The sequence below is a fragment of the Siphateles boraxobius genome, unplaced genomic scaffold (assembly GCF_051911475.1).
Source record: "Siphateles boraxobius isolate OS27281-9 unplaced genomic scaffold, OSU_SipBor_1 56, whole genome shotgun sequence".
In the NCBI taxonomy this organism is placed as follows: Eukaryota; Metazoa; Chordata; class Actinopteri; order Cypriniformes; family Leuciscidae; genus Siphateles; species Siphateles boraxobius.
Window position 1 is genome coordinate 1134201 of NW_027509182.1, and position 25890 is coordinate 1160090.

A 25890-nucleotide genomic window follows, 5' to 3' on the forward strand; every position below is an offset into this window, starting at 1 on the left:
ATTGTTTTAAATTAAACTTATGTCAGTTATTTGCCAAGGCAATATTTCAAATGATCTAAGTGTTTCATTTAATATTTATATTTGATGTATTTCAGCTTAATTTCAATGAATGGAAAGGTTAACTATAACTATTTAGTGCACTGCTACGCAGTTGCTAGGTTGTAGCTTACAAGTCTCTGTGATATCCTGTTTACTAAATATAGCTCAAGACAAGTCATTCCTTCATTTGTCTGTGGGATTTGCCCACAGGTGAAGCCATAATTCTGATGACTTGGAAAAAACAATACCCCTCTTCTGAGTAAGCCACATGATTTGTTATTATTCACAGATAGCAACTGTGAGATACCCAACTATGAGAAATGATTATATTTGCCTTAGTAAACACTAATGAAGTGTCTTCATGTCTTGGTTTCTGTTTGAAGACTTGTCCTTTTGATACATTTATGGCTTATCTTATAGAAGAACATTCACACAGTTTATGCTGCAGTGTAATTGGGGAAAACAGACAACGTGAATGATGGTCAACAGCCCTGCTGCATATAGGAAGTGCTGCATGTAGACTCCTCTGATTGTGCTTTGCTGACGTAAGGCTGCTTCTTTGGTGGAGGAGGGGCATGTAGGTCTGTTTAGTGCTGGTGCGTGAGCGACAGGGGAGGGGGAAAGGATTGTCGCCCAGCCTCCTTGCCCTCCACAGGCAGTTGATGATCACATCTGACAGCTCGGGTGGAAGTTGAACAGCTCAGAGCACTAGGTCCCCTGTATCTCCTCCTCTTCTGTGAAAAGCTCTCAGCCGGTTTCTCCGCACCAGAGCCTGGCTTTGGCTCTTTGTCAGCACATGGGGGTGCGGGCAGGCAGACAACCTGAATATATCATGTACACAATAGAGTGAACGAGCGCAACGCCATGAAAGCCCAGCGGGAGAGACTGAGGATTCCAGGGTTGACATTGGAGTGAGTATATCCCTGTCTCACATCTTTTCTGGCTGTGATGACAGCAGACTGTTTATCTGCAGTGTGTCTGTTACTGTAGTGGTGACAGCACATCTGAGCAGTGCAACATTACCACAGTAGCAGCGTCTGCAGCATGTGTAGAAGGTTAAATATAGGCTTGCTAGCCTGTGTAGATCCAGCTACTGTCCCTTGGATGGCTTTGCATGTGATTTTGATAGCACAGGCTCATGTTTGGATAAAGGATGACTATGCTAGATCAATATTGGATCATCTTCTAGTCACGGCTTGTCAGATTTGAGCCAGAAGGAATTGCGCAGCAGCTGCCTTTCTGTTTGGCTATGCTCCTATCTGCGTATTTATTGTTTTTGATCTCCGTCACTTATTGAATCATGTGGCTGTATTGCCCCTACAGAAGGCCTGATTGTTTGTCAACCTGTTAGCAGGTCACAGACGCCACCGTACTGTAGTGACATAACATAAACAGTTAATATCTCGTCATATTAGATTGACTCTTGAAGTTTCGATAAGGCGCCTTTGTTTTTGTTTACAAGGGTCGTAGAAGATGTTAGTTTACGGCTATGATCAGGTGTTGCATCATGGCTGCTGTTGCTAAGGATACAGATACGTATCTCCTGGACATGTCAGCTCAGCAATTTTGCCTAACATGTTTTATTTCCCAATGAAGGGACCTTCGTAACGCTTCATAGAAGCATGATGCTTGTAGATTAACAGTGGTGATTTTTATTTTTACCGATGTTAAATTAAATGTGTGCATGTGGCCAGTCTGTATATCAACAAGTGTACAATCCAAAACCATTTCATTCTTAGGCAATGGAATGTAATGGACCAATGTAACCCTTTTTGCAACACAGCATTTTACCGAAAAAACCTTTACCAGTCATGCATGACGCTGCTCTGTGGTTAATGCATGCAAGCTTGTTTGTCTCTGCATAGAAATAAGCTCTGAACTTCAAAGGCTGCATCCTGAGAGAGACTGTTCTTGCTCATGATGAACATTCACAAAACTCAATTTGACTTCCAGCCTCACTCCACGAAGCTTGAGCCCAACTCCCACAAGCCCTTGCAGCCCATGCAGCCCGCTGCACGCGTTTCATTTTTGGAGGTAAGCGCGTGCTTCTTTCACATAGCCATTTTGTTTTGAGGCTTAATATGTTCAAGGCTCTGTGTTCTGCCACTGAAAATGAAAGCATGGAGTTCAGTGATCGAAATGACACAGGGTCTCCATTCATTTATCTCTTTTAAGTTTTATTATTTTTACATTCAATGCCTTTGATTGGGATTTAATTTTCTAAAACTGTGGGGAATAGCATTGTTCCTTGTGCTTATATAACGTTCTTAGTGTCACCCCCTTCCTCCAGTCTTTTTGGTGATTCTCTCATTCACCCTCTTTTATGTGATAAATAGGATTTGCTACTTTGGCCATTGAACATTTTTTTGGAAAGAGCTCTGCACCATTTTTGGGGAAACCGTTACTAGGTCATTCAAATTCTATAAATGAACAACTGTGGCAGTGATTTATTTTTACCACGAAGACAAAGGAAACGAACTCTAAATTTTTGAAAGACTTTTTGAATAGTACCAATGATCTCACGCAGACACGCCAAATATGCCCCGCCACTTAAGTACCATAACACGCATCATTCCCAGGAAATCACTATTTCTGTTGTTGAATAAACAGAAGAATGAAACGCTTTGTTAAACATGACTTATAAACTCACGACTGCCTTATTCTGTATAAGAAGCCACATCATCTCACCGAAGGATGCTCAACTGTCGTTATGAAGTGAGTTTGGAGTAAAAGCATGTTATTAAATGTCAATACGGCAGTTAACATTTGCAACGCTGTGTGTATGCTGAGTAATAACATGAGTCAAATCTTGGTGAATATGCAAATTCAATCTTTGCCAGTTGGTGGCGCTTATGGAACAGCAGGTACATAAACAAAGAGTGTTACAACACTAGCAACACTACATAGTAACAGTACATAATTGCAGGCTTTATACGGAGGTAATATGAAAAGAAAATGCCATCAAAACATTCCTGGCCGAAATGTGAGTTTACAGAAGTGGCCTGCAGTGGAATGCTGAAATGAGGCGGCAAATTCCTGTTATTATAATTTTTTTATATATTTATATAAAATAAATTTAAATTTGTGTCCCGGTTACAATTAATGTTGTCACATTTTCCTGGTTATATAAACATTACATAAAAAAAGAGAAACCAAATACAGTTCAATTTTGTATTTTAACATGTAACAACTATGTAATTAATGTTCTATTTATTATAACCAAGTATAAATATCATCAATTTAGTTTTTTAAAGCATTTTTACATCTATTCCAAAATAATAACTAAAGACAGTAACAATTTAAACAATATATGGTATATTTAACTGATTTTCAGCTGTTCTTTTCAATAGTCAACTTCTTTTCGGATCAAGCTCTGTAAACACTGATCACCCAGACACGAAGATGTACCTTTTAATTTTACCAAGTTGAAAAAGTCATAATTTTTTCAGGCCATTTCAAGTTTTATTTTGAAGTGACATAAATCTGTGATATCTAAGTGAAAGTTGTTTAAATACTTTTGTATTCGTCTTCCCATTAACTCCATAATGTTTTTATTTAGACCGATTCACAAATGCGGAGCACGCACAAAAATAAGAGGTGGGATTTATAGCACAAACAAATCATATCCAATCAAAACCAAGTATATCCAATCATAGTGCGATGGAGGCATTGCCTCATTTCACATGACTTTCTCCCATTCATTTTCAATAACCCCCACCAAACCATTGCACGTTTTAGGGGTCTATTAAAACTCAATAGGCAGAGAGGCACGGACTCCTGCAACATCTTTACCTGTTGGGATCACTGTTAGACAGTGTTACTTTAGAAAAATGAGTTGAAAATGATTTAAATATGTTTTGATGACACATTTTGCTTTTATTTTTGTAATGTGAATTATTTTCTCATCCAATTTTTTGAGGATGCTCTGCCTTCCTTGCCTCCTCATAGGAAACACCCCTAGTTTACAGGGATGGTATAAAAACCATAAATTAAACAAATTATTAATTAGATCAAAAAATCATTTGCCATAAATGTGGGCTATTCGGGATTGCAAACTGCTGTAAAAATGCGAGCACAGAAAGCGCAGCAGCATGACATTTTCAGCATGACATTTTTACCTGGAAACATGCAGTGCTCATTCAGGGTTTTTTATTTTTTATTTATCACAAGCAATATTGCGATTCCTGTTTTTCTGTCTTCAGATTTAAAACCTCCTTAAATAAAAATTGAGGCACGGCCAGCACCAATTGAACACACTGACTGGATCTGAAACCTTCAGATGACACGAAGATTAGATCCACGTTTTTTAAGTTACTGAACCCGCATTCAGCGCAGAGCGGCTCTTGCACTGTGTGACGTTACAGAAAACTAGTTGTCCAGTCGGTTTCCATTCACACAGCAGAGCTTCGAAGAAAAGAAGTTGCAAGTCTTGAAAATGTATGTCCGTGTGAGTTTGTTTTAATAGAGTACGGTTGTCACTGCTGTAAACTTCCATATATACATATATTTTTTTGAAAAAGATAATTTTCCTGCTCAGTGTAGGTCCCTGGGCTTCAGCCTATTGAAGGCTGTGCGTTAATGAGCGTTTTGGGGGGTTAGTGTGCGGATGAGGAGGAGGGAGGGTCTAGCTAGCCTCCGTTTTGTAATACTTTAAACGTCAACAAGAAGTGACATCACTCGACATTGCTTAGAGCACCTTTAAGTGTAAAGTTTTAAAGTTTAAATTTTCAGTTGGAAATTCTGCTGTACTGCTAGGTCATTACTTGAGTGCTGTTCTCTTGTAATAGTGTGCCCTGTTATATTTGGTTTCCATGTGTTGCTCGGACTTATGCACAGTTTTAAACTCAATTCTTTCTAAGTATACCTCATTGACTGTGAAGGCTGATGGATCTAGTGGATCTTTCTTTTAACTTAAATCACTAATTAATTTCAATTGAGGTATACTCTCTGCTTTAAAGTGCTTCTTTGCGCTTTGTTGAATCAAAACACTGGTATTTTTTTCTGGTTCGTCCTGTCTAAATAAGAACAATGAGAACAGTGCATACTGTACATATATAGAGCACTGGCTGACACAGAAGAGAGTGGGCCTGGATTGTTCCTAGATTTGTTAAATTCTTATAGGTCACTAGTCTTGCAGGAAGAGATAAGAAGTCATGAGACTTCAGATTGATTGAGCTAGACCTTTGCTCACTTCATGCGTGACCAGGGTCCTCATTATTATGTCCATATCTGAAGCATTATTTGAGGGTTTGATCAGTTGTCTGTGTGCCTGGCTTAGTCATATGTTCTCTCAGGCCTGTCCTAAGTGCACCTTAGTGGTTATTGGCCCCTCTGATTTCAACAGATAATTGTCAAGAACTGAGCGGCCCCATTCCACCCCACCAAGTTCATCTGTCATGTGTCAGGGAGGTTGAGCCTCGTGTCCCTGCCTGCCAAAAGAGCAGATTGAAGAACAGAACAGGAGCAGATCAAAGGTGTTGAAGTGGAAGAGAGAGGGTGGTTTTCCTCATATGGCAGGTCCAATGAAAAAAAAAGGAGAAGGGAAAGGAGGTAGACCTGCACATGGTTACGGTTGAAACGCTGTGCATTTCCATTTCAAATGGCCCTAGGGGCTCTGGGGCAGGGCCAGACAGGGAGAGCCGTGATTCCATTCATTGCGTCGTCTACTGAGGATGCATTGCTCCTCTGACTCACACCCCCCTCCCTTCCTTTCCTCTCCCCTCCCTGCCTCAGGATGTGGTACGGTAGGTGCCTGTTACATGATATGGAGCATTCTTGACTCTCAATGAGTCTACTGGATAGCAGCAAAGCCACACAACTTTCACATCAAAACAAAAAGTCATCCTGCTGGAAGTAGTCATGTCCCTCTGTCCCAGAGGCATCCAGCGTTCGAGCAGGAATGGATATGACCTGAATAGGAAAAATCTCAGAGAAGCTTTCTCACTATTCGATTTAGGACACTTCAAAGGACACAGCATCCCCTTGACAGCCTGTGTATGCTGCAGCGAGCAGCAGATGTTCCTGGACGAAACTCTGTAGTGGCAGAGCGTTGTGCTGGGAGGACTTCCCGGCACTCTTGCACTGGGTGCCTACTTCTCTTGGAAGCCAGACATTTCTCCTCACTCTCTTTTTTAGGACAGCTCAGAGCACTCTGGGGACATGACTTTAGGACAATGTCTGACTCCAGCTTATGGATTATGCTATCCAACTTTTCTATGCCTCACTTTATTAGTGGAACAAGTCTACGGCGCTCCAAAAGGTAATCAAGTTCAGGTTGATTGTTTGTTGCCACTTTACAGTTTTGTGGCTTTGGGTTTTTAAGTCTTAGAACTTTATCAAGAATAAAGTGAGCTGAGGTTATAGACAAGAACAATATGGTAATGCAGGTGCTGTGTTTTCTATTGTGTTAAATTTCCTTGTGAATTCTGAACTGGAGTACCTCTTGATTGTAATCAGGATGTTTTTGTTCAGTGCATGCACCAGGCACAAAAGATGTTTACGTACATGAGTAATTACCATGCATTTGTCTAAATATGCATGTTGAATGTGAGGAAAATGAATTGTTCTCTAAATTATCTTAATTTTTGCTGGCTGTCTCGGTGTTATTTGACGGATACAGTCGGGGAACACTGCTTTTGCAGTTATGTTGAAGTTGCACTGTATCCTTTTCACCTCTCATGTGACAAGACCTAACCTTCACCAAAAGGCCAACCAGCCATAGATATCTCTGCTATCAAGCATTCATGTGCATTTCTGCTTTTCCTTCTTGCACACATTTTAATCCTGGGAATGACCCATTTTACCGTTGATGATACAGATGATCCGATTAGTGTCCTCAAATCTGGCTGAATCTGTCATTTGTTTGAAGTGAATTAGTTGTGGAAAACATGCAAGGAAGTCAGGATTGTGCATTGTGCTTTCTTCCCAGTGCTGTGTTTATTAATTTATACTGGGTGGAGGGTTCCGTATTGTGTCTTTATGTGTAATAACTGTGATAATGACACTCAACTATGACACCAATAACAAGGCTTTCCTCATGTGTTCCTTAGTAAAATTATACGATAACTAACTGGTATATTGTGTATCTCTACTTAATTCATAAAATTTACATTGATTTAGGCTCTTGGTTTCTCAAATGTGTCCTTGTATACAAACATGTTTTTAGAGTACAGAATGACTATTGTTGACATTCTGAGTCTTCGGACATGTTGGCAATGAAGTTTTTTTACCATGTTATAAATTAGGGACACTTTCAAAGTAATTTAGGTATTAGATATTTATTTTGTTTAATTTCTGTATTGAATGGCATGGGCGGATGCTGTACAGATCGTACTTCAGGGCGATGTTTAAAAGTGAAGTTACTGGATGTTTCTCTAGGGGTTTATAAATTGAGCATCATATAATTTGCATTTATTAGCATTAGCACTGAAATTAACTTAAAGCATTAATTTTATGATTTGGTAGGTAGGTAAATAGAGCCAGGAAATGAATGTGAAAGAAAGGGGCACGGGAAAAAAGATATGACTGGATGCAAACGATACATTCCCAGGATTACTGCAGCTGAAGCATCTGTAAAGCACATGCACCAACCACATTGTCATAAAATTTAGCAGTAACTCTGTTTATATGATGGATTTAACTCTTTGTAAATTAAACAAAGGACTCACTGAGGACAAGCCAAGACCATTAAAGAGACAGCTTCACAATTGGCTATTGTAACGTGACTTTAGTCATTCAGGCATTTACACAAAGAGACGGAAGCAAAATGTCTGTTGTCAAGTAGCATAACATTGATACGTTATGATTCAGTCATTACGTTGTTCACAGTCATTTCTGTGTGGGTTTCTTCCAGATGTAGCATGAGTTATTGAATTGTCATCATAGCTACAGTAAGTATGGAGCTGAGCACCGTTCATTTCTAATCTGCCTGTGTGTAAGAGGCGAGCTGTATAAATAGCAAAATCTGATCCTCTTTAACTGAGCGCTCATGAACCAGATATTATACTGAACCATGCCTCACATTTAAAGGGGTCTTTTCTTGCTCTTTTAAAGTAACTTTCACATCTCAGAATTCTTTCACAGGTCCAAAACACCATTTATTTGCTAAAACAGCTTGTCATGAAATCTTAACATCGTAACCATGAGCTCACAAAAGTACCATATGACTGCAAATGTTTACTGTACATATCCAAAGTTACATCATTTTACATATCTGAAATCTAAGGGTCGGATCAAAGGTGAAAAAGGGTCATGTAAAACTATATGCAACTGTATTCGGTGCAAGAAACCTTGTGGTGGGCTTCAGGAGAAAATATGAAAACAAAAATGGTACACAAATGTATAATATGCCCCCTTTAAAGTGCTTTATTGCCATTTTTCTTACTTGACGTTTTAATTTTTTTTAGAGTCATATAAGTGTCATAGAGTCATCTGATACTCCACCTGCAGTAAATTATTTAAATGGTTTTTGATTTTCTAGTATATGTAGCCACATATCATATTATTCAGAGACATCATGGTTTGTAGTTATGTTTCTAGATGTTTTATGAATCATATTTGTCTGCACTGGTAGGTTTCGCTCAAATACTTATTCTTAGTTCACTAAAAGCTGGAAAGTGTTTCTTGTTTTCCTAAATTCATGCACATTTTCAGCCAATGTGCTGACTTATCTAACTCAGAGAGGAATACTCAACTGTCTTAACCTTAATGCCCATAATAAGCTTAGGCGAACAATTATTTCTCATGGCCTTTTCTTACAGTATTCATTTTTTCAATTGGGGAAGAATAAGTTATGAATCATAGAGATGGCTTAAGTCATAGTTCACTTCCAATGAATGCAAAAGAGCAGCATGGACATTGTGTTTAATGCATACATTTGGTTCCTCAATTTTTTTTTGAAAATGAGTATGATGAAAGAATTTTAATTTTTGGTCGAACTATTCCTTTAACACCTCCATGAATGTGATAGATTAACTGGCAGTTGTTCTTCACAGTCTCTTTGCTGAGGTGTTGATCACAAGGGGTTTGCAATGTCATCTGTGATGTCTGCCAGGCTGCCATTTAGACTCCAGCTTTGGGATCAATGGCTAGAAAAGAGGCCAGAGTCACATGTTCAATTCCCCTCTAGGATTTCAACCATGTCCTCCACTACTGTGCTGCTAAAGCATCACTATTCCAATTGCCCATACTTGGGGTTAGGGATTTTTTGCATAGTTATGCGCTATATTTGTTATTGTTAAGCTATCAAAATCAGTTTTCAGTGGAACAGGTGAAAAAAAAATTATGCACCAGTCCAGAATATCATAAAGGCTTGAGGATGTGCTCTTTTGAAATATGAAGACTTCAGATCCAAAAGCCTCTAAGTCCGTCTAACGTTTTTGTTAAATATAAAAAAATTTATCAGGCACCTATGTATAGGTTTCTACCCAAGTACCAGCATTTCTGAATGGGCTGAGGCTGGGATTTAGTGAGTTTGAAGTGAAAGTATTTGATGAACGTATACTATGTGCAGAGAACATTCACTCAATATTATCTAATTTTTGACAGAGGTGGTTTTAGATGCTTTTGCATTGGAGGTCTTCATATGTAAAGACAATAAGTAATCAGTTACCAATGTTCAATAGTCTCCCAGAACACCTATGCCCTGACATCATGGCAAGTGAGGTTTACAAGGACAAACACACAAAATCAAATTCTCTATAATCTACACTTTAATGCTTATAAATTTGTGTATTTTCTTGCCAGATGTATTTTGTGTGTGTGGTCCTGGTAAACCCAATGTTATGGGGACAAAATGTCCCCCCAAATATGGCAATATCCGAAATCCATTTTTAATCTCATTGAGGAAAACAGTTGTGATGTTTTTTGCAAGTAATGTTTTTTGAAAACCTAAAAATGCAGTTTTCTGTGATGGGTATTCTTAGGGCATAGAATATACAGCTTGTACAGTTTAAACATTATTGTATTGTCACCCACACACCAACACGTGATAGTTCTGCATGAATGACATATAGGCTGTGTGACCTGATTTAGCTTCAAAACTAAGAATTTCACCAAAAGATGACAACTTTTGATGGCATTGTTTATTTTGTAGGGTACCTACAGATTATAGTAATCTGATTAGAGTAAAGATTAGAGTAAACACTGAATAGTTGTGATACATGACAAGTGAGCATATCCGTCTCTGGCTCAGCACCAGCCAAAGTGTGAATGCAGATTTGAATTTAGCAGTTGATCACGTGACTCTCTCAATGTTCTAATCACATTATCAAAAGTAAAATAGTATTTATTGTCTTTTGGAAGCTGCATTCAAATCCATTTGGCTCAAAAAACCTGAGGAGGCACATGCTTGAATAAGCATGACGCCTCTGCCCCTAGCAAAGAGTGTGGATGTGAAATAGTGTTAAATAATTCATTTAAGATCATGTACAGTAGTAGAGCAAGTTTAATTTTCATGATCTTAGTTTTTCTTGGCATGTACACAGAGCAGTTTTCGAGGAAATTATATTTGCTATTTACCTATGCAGTTCTAATATAAAATCTATTATCTATAATGGTACATCTGTCATTATTTACATTTGCTACAGTGATACTTTATGTAATGACAGATGCACAAATAAAATATTAATGCCTCTCAAATAGTCTTGCTGTTGTCATTTTTCTGTAACACTGGTATTATTGGAGTGGTCTGTTCACAAAACACAATTTTTTGGTTTGTTTTTCTAGCTGCAGAACAAGCAACAGAAAAAGTCTAATAGGGAGTGGACAGTCATCAGCCCTTCCTCGACCTCATTCACCTCTGTCATCACACACAGGTAACTGATTCAGTGTGTTTGTCTGTTTGTGTATGTGCACATATACTGTTGGTTTTGAGGTCTGTCAGAGTGACCCTTGGATTCTATTTCGCCGTATAATCCTGCCCATAGTGAAATGTCATTGATCCAAAAACCCACTAATATAATGAATACATATTTTATATTTAACATCAACATTTGATTGGCTCCATTCTTGAAAATTTGGTGCCTCACACTTTTTTCACACTAAAAATGTAACACATACCTATATTACAGAGAGCAGTCTGTTGTACCACGGCCAGGCCCGCAAAACATGATGTGTCGGAGCAGCAATTTTTTGTCTAATTCAAAGCTGTGCGCTAGATCGGTGTCTTACTCATTCTGCCGACTGCGCACACACTGCCCCTGTGCTCTATTGGAAACCTTTAAAGAGCATTCAGCATTACTGTTGATTTAATTACGGTGTATTAATCTGATTAAATGTCACTTTAGTTTTATAGTCATGAAATCTAGGCAGTCAACTGGCTCATAACAGCATGTGCTCTGATGCCATTTAGAATAGCATTTATAGACTTGAGTTATGAATTATATGAGGATAAAGTTTAATACAATTATTCGGTGATTTAGAGTAGACTACTGTTAATAAATTGGGGGTCGGTAAGATTTAAAAAAAAAAAAAAGTTTCTTCACCAAGGCTCCATTTATTTGATCAAAAATACAGTAAAAACATTACTATTGTGAAATATTATTGCAATATAAATTAACAGTTTTGAATATACAGTGCTGGTCAGAATTATTTGCCCCCTTGGTAAATATGATCAAAGATGGCTGTAAAAAATAAATATCCATTGTTAATTTTTTTTTGCTAAAATCTAACCTTTCATTGAAGTAAAATAATTGAAAGTGGGGGGGAAATCACATTATGAAATAAATATTTTTCTTCAAAACACGTTGGGAACAATTATTTGCCCCGTTTTATGGAATACTTTTTGCAACCTCCTTTTTCCAAGATAACAGCTCTGAGTTCTCTTACGAGAGGTTCTCTCGTATTGCGTAAGTTTAGCTTACGCTACGGGAAAGATTCATCTTCTCGAGATACTGAAGCCAAAAAATTATCCTTAATTTTGTATACCTTGTCAAAGTAGTGCAGCAGCTAGCAGACCTAGAGCAGGCCATCTCGCGTGCTCATTGGCTGCCCTGCGGGCAACTGCTGCAGCCTACCAGTGAGCCCGGCGTGACGTCACGCCCAATGAAGGGCGCCCGCGCCTTTATAGCGTCACAGCCCGCCAGATAGGCGTGGCTTAGCGTATAAAATAGGGGCTTTAGGCTGAATTCTCTGATTTTTCGACTCTTCAGCGAGCTCTTCGCATCACTGGATTTGAGAGAAGCCACCGCCGCCGTCGAACAGCAAACAGCCAGCCTAGGACAGCGCTGAGGAAGCCGGCCGTCTTCGCCACCTTCAGCCATCCGTGCGAGCTACGCTATCCGGCGACGTATCCTTTTTTGCTTATTATTCTAAAAGAGCAGCGAGCGTCTTTTTAAAGATGCCTCGCACTTCCTGTGGCCCGTTTAAAGCCCCGTTCGGCGCCGGAGACCGCCACCTGATCTGCGCTCTCTGCCTGGGCCTGGAACACGTAGAGCTCGCCCTCGCGTCCGGGGGCTGCGAGCTCTGTGAGGAGCTTCCGCTGTCGACCCTGCGGGCTCGACTCGAAGCTTTCAACACCACAGCAGTCACTCCGCCCCCTGTGGGACCGCGCAGAAAGAAGCGCCGTTCCCTGAGACAGCCGGAACCGGTGGCCACAGCGACGCGCTCGCCGGAGAACCTCCCTCGAGCCTCGCTCTCGCCTTCCCCACCTCTCCTCACCGACGCGCAGCTGCCGCTTGCGAGCCTCACTGCCGTCGCTTCGGAGGATGAGTCCGAGGGACACGTCACAAGAGACTGCTGCTCTATCCTGGCATCCTGGAACTTATGCGCCTGCTGACGCAAGCTGTTGACCGTCTCGGGCTCGAGTGGTCGCTGCCGAAGGAACCCGCGCCGAACAGGCTCGACGGCTGCTTCCTTCAAAGTCGCCGCCGCGCAGTTTCAGAAACTAGGCCCGCTCCATTCCTGCCGGAACTTCATGCGGAGCTGACAAAGTCATGGAATACACCGTTTTCTGCTAGACTTCAGTCACAGGCCTCCGCGTCGCTCTCCCGAGTGGACGGCGCCGCCGAGAAAGGGTACACAGCGATTCCCCCTGTGGAAGAAGCGGTCGCAGCGCACCTTTGCCCGCCCTCCGCGAGATGGCGGTCACGGTCAGCCCTCCCGTCTAAAACCTGCAGAGCCACTTGCGCCTTGGTCGGCCGCGCTTATGCCCCTTCCGGCCAGGCCGCGTCTGCTCTACACTCGATGGCTGTGCTTCAGATCCTGCAAGCCGACCTCTTCCGTGAATGGGATGAGAAGGGCCGGGACCCAGCTGCGGTTACGGATTTGAGAAGCGCGACGGATCTCTCTCTCCGCGCCAGCAAAGCCGCAGCCCAAGCCATCGGACGAGCCATGGCCGCGTTGACCGTGACGGAGAGGCACCTCTGGTTAACGCTTGCGGATATGAGGGAAACTGAGCGAGCCACCTTTCTGAACGCGCCGCTTTCCCCCACTGTTCTTTTCGGCCCAGCGGTGAACGGTATTGTTGACCGCTTCTCTGTGGTACAAAAGACCACGCAGGCCATGAACCTCTTCCTGCCGCGACGCTCGAGTTCTGCCACAGGCCGCTCTCGCGAGAGACAAAGCCAGCCTCCTGTGCGAACCAGCACCCAGCGTCCAGCACAGCCTCAGCCTTCGCAGCGACGTCAGGTCGGCCGCCCTAGATCGCGCTCAGACAGCCGTCACAGACCGCCGCCCCCCAGAGGGCCTCGGCAAAGAATCACGCTGAAGTCCGAGCACGCGAAGCCCTCCTAACAGCGAGAGAGAAAAGACGCGCGTCAAACTTTGAACTTTGACCGCCGTCAAAGTTCATTTCCCTGTCAGTCCCCTTCGAACAGGCTACTGCAGTGGTTCAACTAGCAGCCAACGAGCCGGTTTATTCACCCTCTCGACTGCACACAAACGCCGTTTTCACGGCCACCCAGAGAAATCTCAAAAAGAGTATAATGTCTGGTCCGGCTCACGCCGTCAGTGTTTTAAGTGTAGTGAATGTGCCCACGCCCCAGTGTTCACCCCTACACATAAGCACCCCAAATCCCGTGTCACTCACAGAACACACTCTCATAAAGCGCAGAAAAGCCGCTCGAGTGTTGAATGTAAGAAATGTGTCCACAGGTCTGTGCCCACTATCTGCCCGCTCTGTTACACGATCAAAGAAGCAGGTTATGAACGTAAGTCTCGTGCCCGCCAGAGAGCGCTCACGCTTGCTAACACAAACCTCCCCCCAGGCCCCGCCTGCGTGTTTAAGTGTTATCACAAAACACAGGGCGTTAATAAAGCGCTCCCCATCTATTATGATCGAGGCGTCAGATACAGTTGTAAGTCTCGTGCCCGCGTGCGCGCGCTCACGCTTACAGAGAGCTCTTCCGCCCAGAGCGCTGCTCGCGCGTCAAAGTGTGGTAAAAGTATGTTCCCCATCCCTTATGATCGGGACATCTCACATAAGTCAGCCGGTTTCGGCTGTCAGCGAGCGGCCATTGCCCAGAACCGAGAGCGCGCGCGCCACGCTCTCGGCTCCGGTTCAGTTTCACAAGCCCGCAAATGGCGGCGGTCTGAACCCGGAGGCCATTCGCCCCCTAGCGGCTCACATAGCTGCGTGGGAAACTATCCCAGGGATTTCAGAATGGGTGTTGAGCACAATAAAGCAGGGCTATACACTTCAATTCATTCGCCGTCCCCCGCACTTTCAAGCCCGGACCGCGACGATAGTGAATGCGGAAGTAGCACACCTACTTCACGCAGAAATAGCAAAGCTGCTGTGCAAAGGGGCTATAGAAAAGGTACCGCCTTCTCTGAGCGAGTCAGGCTTTTACAGCCGATATTTTCTCGTACCCAAGAAGGACGGAGCCTTCAGACCTATCCTAGATCTGAGATATTTGAACAAAGTGCTTACAAAAAGACCGTTCAAAATGCTTACGACCAGGAAAATCCTCGCGCACGTTCGCCCGAGGGACTGGTTTATTTCTCTAGATCTGAAGGATGCCTATTTTCAGATTCAGATAGTACCCCGTCACAGGCAATTTTTGAGATTCGCCTTCGACGGTCAGGCATATCAATACACCGTCCTGCCGTTCGGCCTGTCCCTGGCACCCCGTACATTTACAAAGTGCATGGACGCGGCGCTCGCCCCCTGAGAAGTCAGGGGCTGCGCATAATTAACTATCTGGACGATTGAGGAGGAGAAGGGTTTTCACATAAACTGTCTGGAAATGATAGCGGTCGAGAACGCGCTGAAGTGCTTCCTCCCGTTCATACAGGACCAGCATGTTCTTGTCCGCTCGGACAACACATCTGTGGTATCCTATGTAAACCGTCAGGGCGGGGTCAGATCCAGAAATCTCTGCAATCTGACGGAACGCCTCCTTATTTGGTCACAGATGAACCTGCGCTCGCTGAGGGCGGCGCATGTGCCTGGCCATTTGAACGACGGCCCAGACAAACTGTCCAGGGACAATGTTCCCCCAGGGGAATGGTCCCTGCACCCCCAAACGGTCCAGAAACTGTGGCGCCTATTCGGCAGAGCGGAAGTCGACCTGTTTGCGTCAAAAGACAACGCTCAATGCCCGACGTTCTTCTCGAAGGACGAGGACGCGCTGGCCCAGGTTTGGCCCAGTCTCCCGCTATATGCTTTCCCTCCGGTCTCTCTGTTGCCACAGGTGATCAAGAGGATCAGGGAAACGCGCCACTCGGTGCTCCTCATAGCCCCGCGTTGGGAGAATCAGACTTGGTTCCCGGAACTGGCACGGCTGTCACATACAGCTCCGTGGCCGATTCCGGTGAGGGCAGATCTCCTCTCTCAGGCTCGCGGCACGATCTGGCATCCCCATCCAGAGTGCTGGTCTCTGCATGCATGGTTGATCAACGGGTACTCGTTGCCCTGCCAGAAGGAGTGATGAACACGATCACGCAGTCTAGAGCCCCTTCCACGAGAAGGCTCTACGCGTCTAAATGGTCGGTGTTCTCTAGATGGTGCACCGACAGAGGTCTGGACCCGCGGACATGCGGGGTGGCGCAGCTGCTCACCTTCCTACAAGAGCTGTTGGATAAGGGAAGGTCCCCATCCACGCTCAAAGTATACGTGGCGGCCGTGGCAGCGTTCGCGGAATCGATGGGAACTGGGAAGACATGAGTTGGTCATCCGCTTCCTTAGAGGAGCTAGAAGGATGAATCCGCCGTGCCCGCCGTCGGTTCCCATGTGGGATCTTTCATTGGTCCTCGAGGCCCTGAAAGCTTTTCCATTTGAACCACTAGACTCCGTGGGGTTGAAATATCTATCACTAAAAACCGTTTTTCTGACTGCACTGTCGTCAGTAAAACGTGTAGGGGATCTGCACGCGCTGTCTGTCAGCGCGTCGTGTCTTGAGTTCGGACCAAATGACTCTAAAGTCATCCTCAGACCTAGACATGGTTATGTCCCTAAAGTAATGGGCACTCCATTCAGAGCGCAAGTTATTTCGCTGTCAGCTCTCCCACCATCTGACAGCGAAAGTGATGTGAATCTCCTCTGCCCTGTCAGAGCGCTGAGATTTTACATTACGCGTTCCGCCTCCTTCAGGCGTTCGGAACAGCTTTTCGTTTCGTTTGGTGGGCGCGCCAAGGGGCTCGCCTCCTCGAAACAGAGCCTGTCCAGATGGATAGTGGACGCTATAGCGGCAGCTTACGCGTCAAAAGGTCTGCAATGCGCTCTGGGCATCAGGGCTCATTCCACGAGAGGCGTGGCCTCGTCGTGGGCATGGTCCAGTGGAATTTCTATCCATGACATATGTGACCAGTCACGGAAACTAGGGACACAAGTCGGTTCTGGGGCATTTTGAGTTATTCATAGATTCTGAAAGTGTAATCTCCAAGCTTTCCAACGATGTGTAACATGTGGAAATCTGATAATATTTGGAGAAGTTGTGGCCATTTTAAAGTAGGCACTTAAAAAAGCTCAAAGAGGAGAAAACGAGCTCTAAAGATTGTGCAGTTCTCACCTCTCTCTGCTGCTGGGGGTGACAATAGGGCTCATTTACATCTCATTTAGATAAGCCATACCCCCTGTAAAGCTCCTCCATGTGCTTTACAGCTTTTTTTGCACTTTGAATGAGTGCACTTCTGCCGCACTAGGCGAAAAACAATTGTGCTGCCCCTCTATTTGCAACGTACCAGCAACAACACACAAAGACCAATATGCCATATAGCCTGCATATAACGCAAAACCAGCAACAACACACAAAGTCCAATATGCCATATACATATAACGCAAAACCAGCAACAACACACAAAGACCAATAAGCCATAGGCCTACATATAACGCAAATAGTGCGCAACGCTCGTGTGCCCAAAATGTCAACAATATTAAAGTTTATGCAGGAGGCAAATGCCTGCTGGCATTTTTCTTTAAGCAGTCATTTCTGGAATTCTCCAAATAATCACATTTCACCTCCTCAAATTACTGTTGCAAATCTCTTTACACCACTTTCTTATGTGCGTATACACACACAAATGAAATGTCCGCAAGCACATTATATCATCAGCAGGTTCAGCATCTTAAATAATGACTAAATAGCAAATGAAGCTTAACTTACATTTCAGAAACACGCACGGCAGGCCTTCATCGCAGCAAAGGTCTTAACTGCATCCTCTATTTCGATTCTCCGTCACATATGAAACAGCCAGCCACCGCTGTCAGTGAGCCGAGCCGCCGTATTCAAGCACTGAGGGCGCACGCGCCGCTCCCATACCTCCGGTTCAGTTTCCCGAGCCCACGAAGTGCGGCGAAAACATTTTCGGTGTAACTGCCAGACGGTTCAGCTCGTCTGCGACAATCTTTGTGGCATCCATCTTCATTGAATTTTGATATCAGAGAGAGCCGGCCAGAGCACAGCATAATAAGTAGCCATGTGGTTCACTTGGAGGGCGGGGGCAAAAGCGCCGGGTTATTCAGTATGGAAATACACACAGACAATGACACGCCACGCCCCTACTGCATGCTGGAATCTCCGAAAACAAGCCGATTTCAACCTCAAAATGTAAGCTTTTAAATATACAAATACTGCTATCTCAAACATGGAGAGGCTTCTTCGTGATTTCAATTAACAGATTCTCCAAAAAATTTAAAATCACCAATTTTGAAAAAAAACTCTTCTTTCTCATTTTGCTCGAAAGTTGTGCTGCCGACTTGTGTCCCTGGTTTCTGTGACGGGTCACATATGTGTAGCGGCGGGCTGGAGCTCCCCGTCTACCTTTGTCAGGTTTTATAACCTAGAAGTTCCTGCCTTGCAGGCTAAACTGTTGTCAGTCTGAAAAAGAGGTGTATTCTGCCCAGATCTCCTGCTCAGATCACTTTCATGACTCAGCTCTCCTGGTTGAGCTGCACTAAGTAGGGTATGTGCCATATGACTATACAGACCGGCGCGCTGCTCTGTATCCCCTATGTGTGCTTATGTACAAGTGATGGCCCGCGTGGCTGGCCACCTTATTTTTTCCACTTATGGGGTTCCCCTCAAGCTCGGGGTCTCATGTGGATGCTTGGCGCGCACGGCGTTGACAAAGTGTTCCCGTAGCGTAAGCTAAACTTACGCAATACGAGAGAACCTCTCGTAAGAGAACGATACTCGGTTACTAACGTAACTTCGGTTCTCTCTAGAGAGGGAACGAGTATTGCGTAACCGGCCGTGCTCGCGCCACGAGCGACTTCGCTTCAGTCGTCGAAAAACCAGAGAATTCAGCCTACAGCCCCTATTTTATACGCTAAGCCACGCCTATCTGGCGGGCTGTGACGCTATAAAGGCGCGGGCGCCCTTCATTGGGCGTGACATCACGCCGGGCTCACTGGTAGGCTGCAGCAGTTGCCCGCAGGGCAGCCAATGAGCACGCGAGATGGCCTGCTCTAGGTCTGCTAGCTGCTGCACTGCGTTGACAAGGTATACAAAATTAAGGATAATTTTTTGGCTTCAGTATCTCGAGAAGATGAATCTTTCCCATAGCGTAAGCTAAACTTACGCAATACTCGTTCCCTCTCTAGAGAGAACCGAGGTTACGTTAGTAACCGAGTATCGTTTTCTCCTATAATGCCTGATGAGTTTGGAGAACACCTCCATACAGAATCTCTCCAGATCCTTCAGATTCCAAGATCCATGTTGGCGCTTCTTCTCTTCTCCATGTATCTGAACAAGATGTCCAGGAACTCTGGCAGAAATCTAGGCCCACAGCATTAAAGATACAGCAGAGTATTTCATTTTACATATGGGGTACTTTTTTTATCCCTGTGTGCATCAAACCCATCTTAAGTGTTAGCTGCCAAAAAAGCACATTTATTTGTTTCATCTGACCATTTTAGAACCCGTCCCGTTTGGTGTTCCAGTAGTGTCAGTTACTTTTCAAATGTTCTATGGACAGATAAAACAACAAAAAAGGAGCTTTTTGGCAGCAAACACTTAAAGTCCCTGTAAAGGCAATTTAAAAAAGAAAATTCTAAACCCATTATAAATGTTAGAAATGTATTGCTAAAACATATTACAAAGACTGTGAACTGTGAAGTACTGAATTGTGGAGTTAACAGTTTTTCACCATTGCTATTTTCCGGATTTTTTGGGCGGGTCTAAAACTGGGCTCGATGAGCTCCTGGAAGACGCCCCTACTTGATGACGCGCTACAGCCACTGAGGCTGGCTGCTCCACTGACAATATAAATAGAGCACATTCGCATCAGTTTGCCGCTCAATCGCGAGTTACTGTCAGTACTATTATAGTTACTACAGCGTACAGTTTGCTAGTTATGTCTTCGTCACGGAAATGCGTACTACCTGGATGCGATCATGCACAAAACAGATCAGTGTCCTTATTTAAATTTCCTAAAAACGATCACATCAAGAAGAGGTGGATTACTTTTGTGTAGAGCCACCTTTATGGAGAGCTGAGAATCACCACCAAAAGCCGCCTCTGTAGTAATTATTTTACACGGGATAGTTTTATAAACTTTCGTCGGAGACAACTGGGATTCACTGATAATCCGCTGTTACTGGTGAATGGTGCCGAACCGACTATCTCCCGCCTCGGCCTTCATCCTCCCGTCACTCCGACAACTGGTGCCATCATCGGCAGTGCGTGCCCACCAATGAGTGTAAGTTTGTGTGCTTATGTTATAACGTTAATTATCCTAATAAGCTGCTAGGAGCATCCATTCCGGCTGTAGCGGGTGACTGTTGAGTGTGGCAACGGCAGCTTTACTACGAGTGGGCGTGTTTTCAGCGCAGCCAGTGGACACGCCCCCCCCCCCGCGTTTGAGAGCAGATACTACTGCTAGTTTTTTTCAAGATTTTAGTATCTTATTTTATGTACTTGCCGGCTTTTTTTATCATTCAAATTTGGCTGGGTGGCTAATAACACATTTTTCTGTGATATGACAAACTCAGAACACATACTTCATTTTGACTTTACAGGGACTTTAATATGCGATTGGTTCATACAGGGATAAAAAAGTACCCCATGTGTGAAATTAAATACTCTGCTGTATCTTTAATGATGTGGGCCTAATTTTCTGCCAGAGGTCCTGGAAAGGTTCAGATACATGGCATCATGGATTCGAACAAATACCAACAGATAAAATAGCAAAACCTGATAACCTCTGCTAGAAATCTTATAATGGGCCATGTTGGGATCTTCCAACAGGACAGGGATCCAAAAACAAACATCAAAATAAAATAAAAAAGGGTCACTGAGCACAAAACCAAGCATCTGCAATGGCCATCCCAGTCCTCAGACCTGAACCCTATAGAAAAAGGGATGGGATGAACTGCAGAGAAGAAGCGCCAACTTGGATCTGGGAATCGGAAGGATCTGGATAGATTCTGCATTAAGGAATGGTCTCTGATTTCTTGTCAAGTGTCCTACAAACTCATCAGGCATTATAGGAAAAGACTCAAAGCTGTTATCTTGGAAAAAGGAGGTTGCAAAAAGTATTTAATAAAAGGGGGCAGATAATTGTTCCCAACGTGTTTTGAAGAAAAACATTTATTTCATAATGTGATTTTCCCCCCAATTTCAATTCTTTTACTTCAATAAAAGGTTTGATTTTTGGATTAAAAAAAATATATATCAAAAGGATAAACAATGCAGATTTATTATTTACAGCCATCTTTGATAATATTTACCAAGGGGGCAAATAATTCTGACCAGCACTGTATTTAAAAATGTAATTTTATTCCTGTGATTGCGAAGCTGAATTTTCAGCATCATTACTCCAGTCTTTAGTGTCACATGATATTCCGGAAATCATTATAATATGTTGATTTGGTGCTCAGTAAACATTTCTTATTATTTTCCCATTATTCAAAAATGTTTGTGCTGCTTATTATTTTTGTTATTTTTGTTATTGTTATTATTTTATGAATAGAAAGTAGAAAGAAATGTTGTAAAAATCTTTACTTTTAATATGAATTAATTGGTAGCACTTTACAATAATGTTCATTAGTTAACTTTAGTTAAATACATTTGTTAACATGAACTAATAATGCACATATGCAGTACTGCAAATAATAATAATAATGCAAACTGCACATCTACAGCATTTATTATTCTTCGTTCATATTAATTTCAACATTTACTAATAATTACAGTATTAAAATCAAGAGATTAAGTATTTGTAAATATTAGTTAATGCACTGTGAAATAACATGAACAAACAACAAACTGCTATATTTTTATTAACAAAGATTAACAAATACAGTCACAAATCAATTGATCATGGTTAGTTCATATTAGTTAATACATTAACTAATGTTAACAAATGAACCTTATTGTAAAGTTATCGATACATTTCATGCATCCTTGCTGAATAAAGTAATTAATTTCTTGCAAGAAAATCTTCTGTATTATATATATTATTATATATAGTATGTGTGTATATATATATATATATATATATATATATATATGTGTGTGTGTGTATATATGTGTGTGTATATATATATATATATATATATATATATATATATACAGTATACTGTATGTATTGTATTTTATATATTGTATTCACTATATCAGCCATTAGATTGGCATCAGATGTTGCAAACCTCAGTTAAAGCTACAATATGTAAGATTCATCTAATAAAATATCCAAAAATCGCTTAGTACAGTGTGATATATTTCCTGCAGTTGTGTACTTACAATATCCCAAAAGTTCCCAAAGATTTTTAATTTCAGAGAAATTCCAATTTTAAATAATGGCTCGTCCATGTTCACTTGTCGCCTGTCAATGACGTAATATCCGCGTTATCCCTGGTTTCCACTCGTACTGCCATAGTAACCATGGCGACAGACATGGACACGCAGTTGCCGTTTTGTTCAAACATTATGGACCATGGCAAGCAGACTTTGGGACAAAAGGAGAACTAAAACGAGGATCAATATCAGCGTGGCGTTTTCAAGATGTCAAGAGCTCCACGTCCTCCCTTATGGTGTTTTAAAATTGAACTGAGGGAATACTTTGCTTCTTTGAAACTTCTGAAAGTCTCCAGTGATAACATTTACTCTCTATGTGAAGATGTCTCAAAATATTTGTCATTATAATTTGTAAAGCTTCCATGGAACTTTATTTTAAGAATATATGAAGTCTGAGGACAATTTATATATGTGAAGAACTTTGACATACCTTATGGACTGAAGATCCTTTGCTTAATTTATTTTATTTTATATTTATTTGTATTTAATTTCTTATCGGAATTTGTTTTGTTTAACTGTGTTTATGTTCTACACACGAGTCTCCCAACGAGAGATTTTGTAAATTGTATTTTGTAAATAAGCATGTTCAATAAAAAAAAGAGCTCCACGTCCATGACAAACTTCGACTTGACAGAGACGCCACTCTTGCATGTACTTTATTAGACAGGTGAGCAAATGTACATACAACTAATCAATGTTATATAGCTCAACATGATGAAATGTTAGAATATGATCAGTATGTTATTCTAATGTTGATCTAGCTTACTGCTAGTCTCATACAGCCAACAAACTAACACATAGAGTAACATTATAACTTTCAACACTGAAATGCAGTTTAGTTTGATAGTGTTTAGACCAAGTGAAACAGCGCTGCGTTCCCTCACAAGTTTCATTTGTCTAATAAACTGACCTGTGTGAGTAACGTTATTAATTCAGTACTTGCGGGTATTCGGCAGAATGAAATTTCGTTATTCCTTTATATCTGCGGGGCTCGCGTGTTGCGCTGATATCTGTCTCTTATTAGCAATCGTGCCCTGCTTCATACCACAGTCATGTTAAAAACATCAATGTATTCACTCATCCATAAACATTATTAGATCCATCAGCTTGACGATAAGTTCCATAATTCCGCTTATGCGTCATTAACCTACGCCTTTGTTATTGTAAGAGGTTAGCGACCCCTAGCTGCGGAAAAAAAAATGAGATATTGTAGCTTTGATGACATGCAAATGCCACGTCATTCTTAGTTTATTTCCATTATTTTCAAATCATTTGTCCCTGTTTATCAGTTGTGTGCGAATATCAGTAAATAAGTCACTACTAATGAGCAGCGACCATCAGCAAAGCTCAGGGGCCTCTCTTTATCAACACCGGTGGGGCCACAGACATGGCTGTTAATTAACTATTTACTCCTTCCCTTATACAATCAGGTTAATTATCTGTAATTATTACAGGGTAAAAGGATGTTTTGCTCTAATGGCCATGATTTGGGATGTCCCAGATCCTCAAATGTGGCCATATTGCCAAAAGCATTCCCCTAGAAACAGTGGGGTTCAGCTAATAAGAGTGAACATATGGTGACAATGGTGTGGGGCATTTCTGGCCTGTCTCTAGGTTTAACTCACCCTTATTTTGTTTGTAATATCTTTTTGTCAAAAAGGCATCATAAAAATAAGGTTAAAACTGTCCATATGAGTTGTTCATTATGATCCAAGGCATTTAAAGCAATATAATAGACAAACTAATATTTTGTTATTTACTGAAAATGTTCCCTATCTCTTCAAGAAGAAAGATGGTAGAACTGGATTGGCCATATATTTGAACTGCAGAAGATGATGTCAATAATATTGTTATAAGATTCAATGCTGCTGAGTATTGTTGGCACAATAAACATTTGTGATTTTTGTTTTTTTAGGCACCAGTCCACAAGACAGCCCTAGAAACTTCTCCCCTAGTGCTTCAGCTCATTTTTCCTTCACACGCAGGTAATGACATGAATGAATGATATCTATATGGGACACCTCAGTTTTCTATATTTCTAATCTACCAAAAATTTATCTTGAGAAAAAAAAGGGGCCCAAGTCATATCTAGGGACAAGAGTATCATAGAGACTTGGACTGGGCTCTTTTTACTTGGGAGGGCAAGCAAACACCCACAACACCTTAGGATATTGTGGTGGTGTGATTACCAGAAAATTAAAATGTTGAAAAATGAACGTATTGTATAAACCAGCTCTCAAAATGCATAATCTGAGAGATAAATGGCTGTATTATTAGAATAGGTGGTCCAGATCTGTCAGGAATATCAGCATATCAGTACAGTGTTCAAGTAAACAATGATCTTTGATGTGAGGAGCATGTGGCTGATAAAAGCTTCTGGTTTCTGCTTTTGAAAACCTCAGGAGCTGCCAGGCTTTCTACAATTTTAGATGGAAATAAATTTAAAACCGTGGTTCAGAAGTTCAGATTTAAACCTGTCAAGTCAAACTCAGTTTGATCAGACAGGATGGGGTGAAAAATGGGTCTTTTGTTTCTAAAATTCTTATAACTTCTTAACTCCAATTACTATTATTTATGTATGTATTTATTTATTATTTTTTACTATTTATAATCCTCTAGTCATGGACTAAGAGCAGACAGGTAATTCAAATTAAGCTTATTGAGCAAATCTCATGATACCTGTCATAAACATGTTCAGGTCAGATTGAAGCTTTTTTCACACAATGAAGCTTTTTTAGGACCTTAAAAAAATTCCAACGTGACATTAGACATCGATACATAAATACTATGTTCTTTCTTCTGATTTTGGGGTGGAATGTGACCTGGATATAAGATTCATGAGATTCACTCTATTATACTTGTACATTTGTCCCAGAAATCAACCATAATGCATCACAAACTTTCCCATGTTCATGTACATAAAGGTTCACTGTGGATATTGACATCAAGTGCCTGCATGACCATTGTGGGGATTTTTCTGTATTTACTCTACCCATTTATCTCTCCTCCCATGCAGTGTTTGTGGCATTTGTCTTGTTATTATCATCAGACCATTCAATCAGCCAGGCCCTTTGGAAATTAAACACAGAGCACTGCTCGAAATGATAGCAGACCTAGCTCATGGATTACACTGCCACTGTCTTTCATCTGATCTACTTTGAAAATGAATGACTCACTCAGCATTTTCCTTTTATCTAGTGTAACACTCGCCTCTCATGTCTTGCAGCCAATGCAATGCAATCTAGTATATGCAATTAACTGATGATGATTCTATACAGCACTTGTAATTACTTGAGGGTATATGGACTGAAGGATTGTCTGTGTTTGTAGAACTGATGGTCGACGCTGGTCCTTGGCATCGCTTCCCTCCTCTGGCTATGGAACAAACACACCCAGCTCCACCGTCTCTGTAAGTACTGTATGTTTTTCAGATGGTAGAAGTATGTGTGCATTCACTGGCAGCGTTTTGAAGAAACAAACTGACCCTTAAGTCATTTGTTTTCAGTGGCTTTTGAAGAGATTCAAGTAGTAATGGCCACTTTTGGTACTATTGTAGAATTCCACCATGTGAAGCAGTTCGATACTTTATTATAGGGAGAAGACCTACAGTACCTGCAACCGACTGCAAAGACATTTGGTGGCATCATCAACCAAATAAATCGCTGTCAGTATG

The 25890-nt window shown here is 41.9% G+C and overlaps 1 protein-coding gene across 20 annotated transcripts in view; it reads left to right on the top strand.

The window, feature by feature from the left end:
* The window catches only part of mast4 (microtubule associated serine/threonine kinase family member 4), a 184432-nt gene that overhangs the window by 118924 nt on the left and 39618 nt on the right, over positions 1 to 25890 (top strand). For 7 of the 20 annotated variants that reach the window (XM_077206318.1, XM_077206320.1, XM_077206319.1 and 4 more), the window contains 3 exons: positions 10765 to 10853; positions 24133 to 24202; positions 25548 to 25626. In XM_077206318.1, coding sequence (XP_077062433.1) covers positions 10765 to 10853; positions 24133 to 24202; positions 25548 to 25626 — 238 coding nt within the window. Of the gene's footprint in view, positions 1 to 607; positions 951 to 1992; positions 2074 to 5867; positions 6299 to 10764; positions 10854 to 24132; positions 24203 to 24836; positions 24858 to 25547; positions 25627 to 25890 lie in introns of those variants that run through there. The other 13 variants (XM_077206312.1, XM_077206316.1, XM_077206314.1 and 10 more) reach the window with 8 other exon arrangements.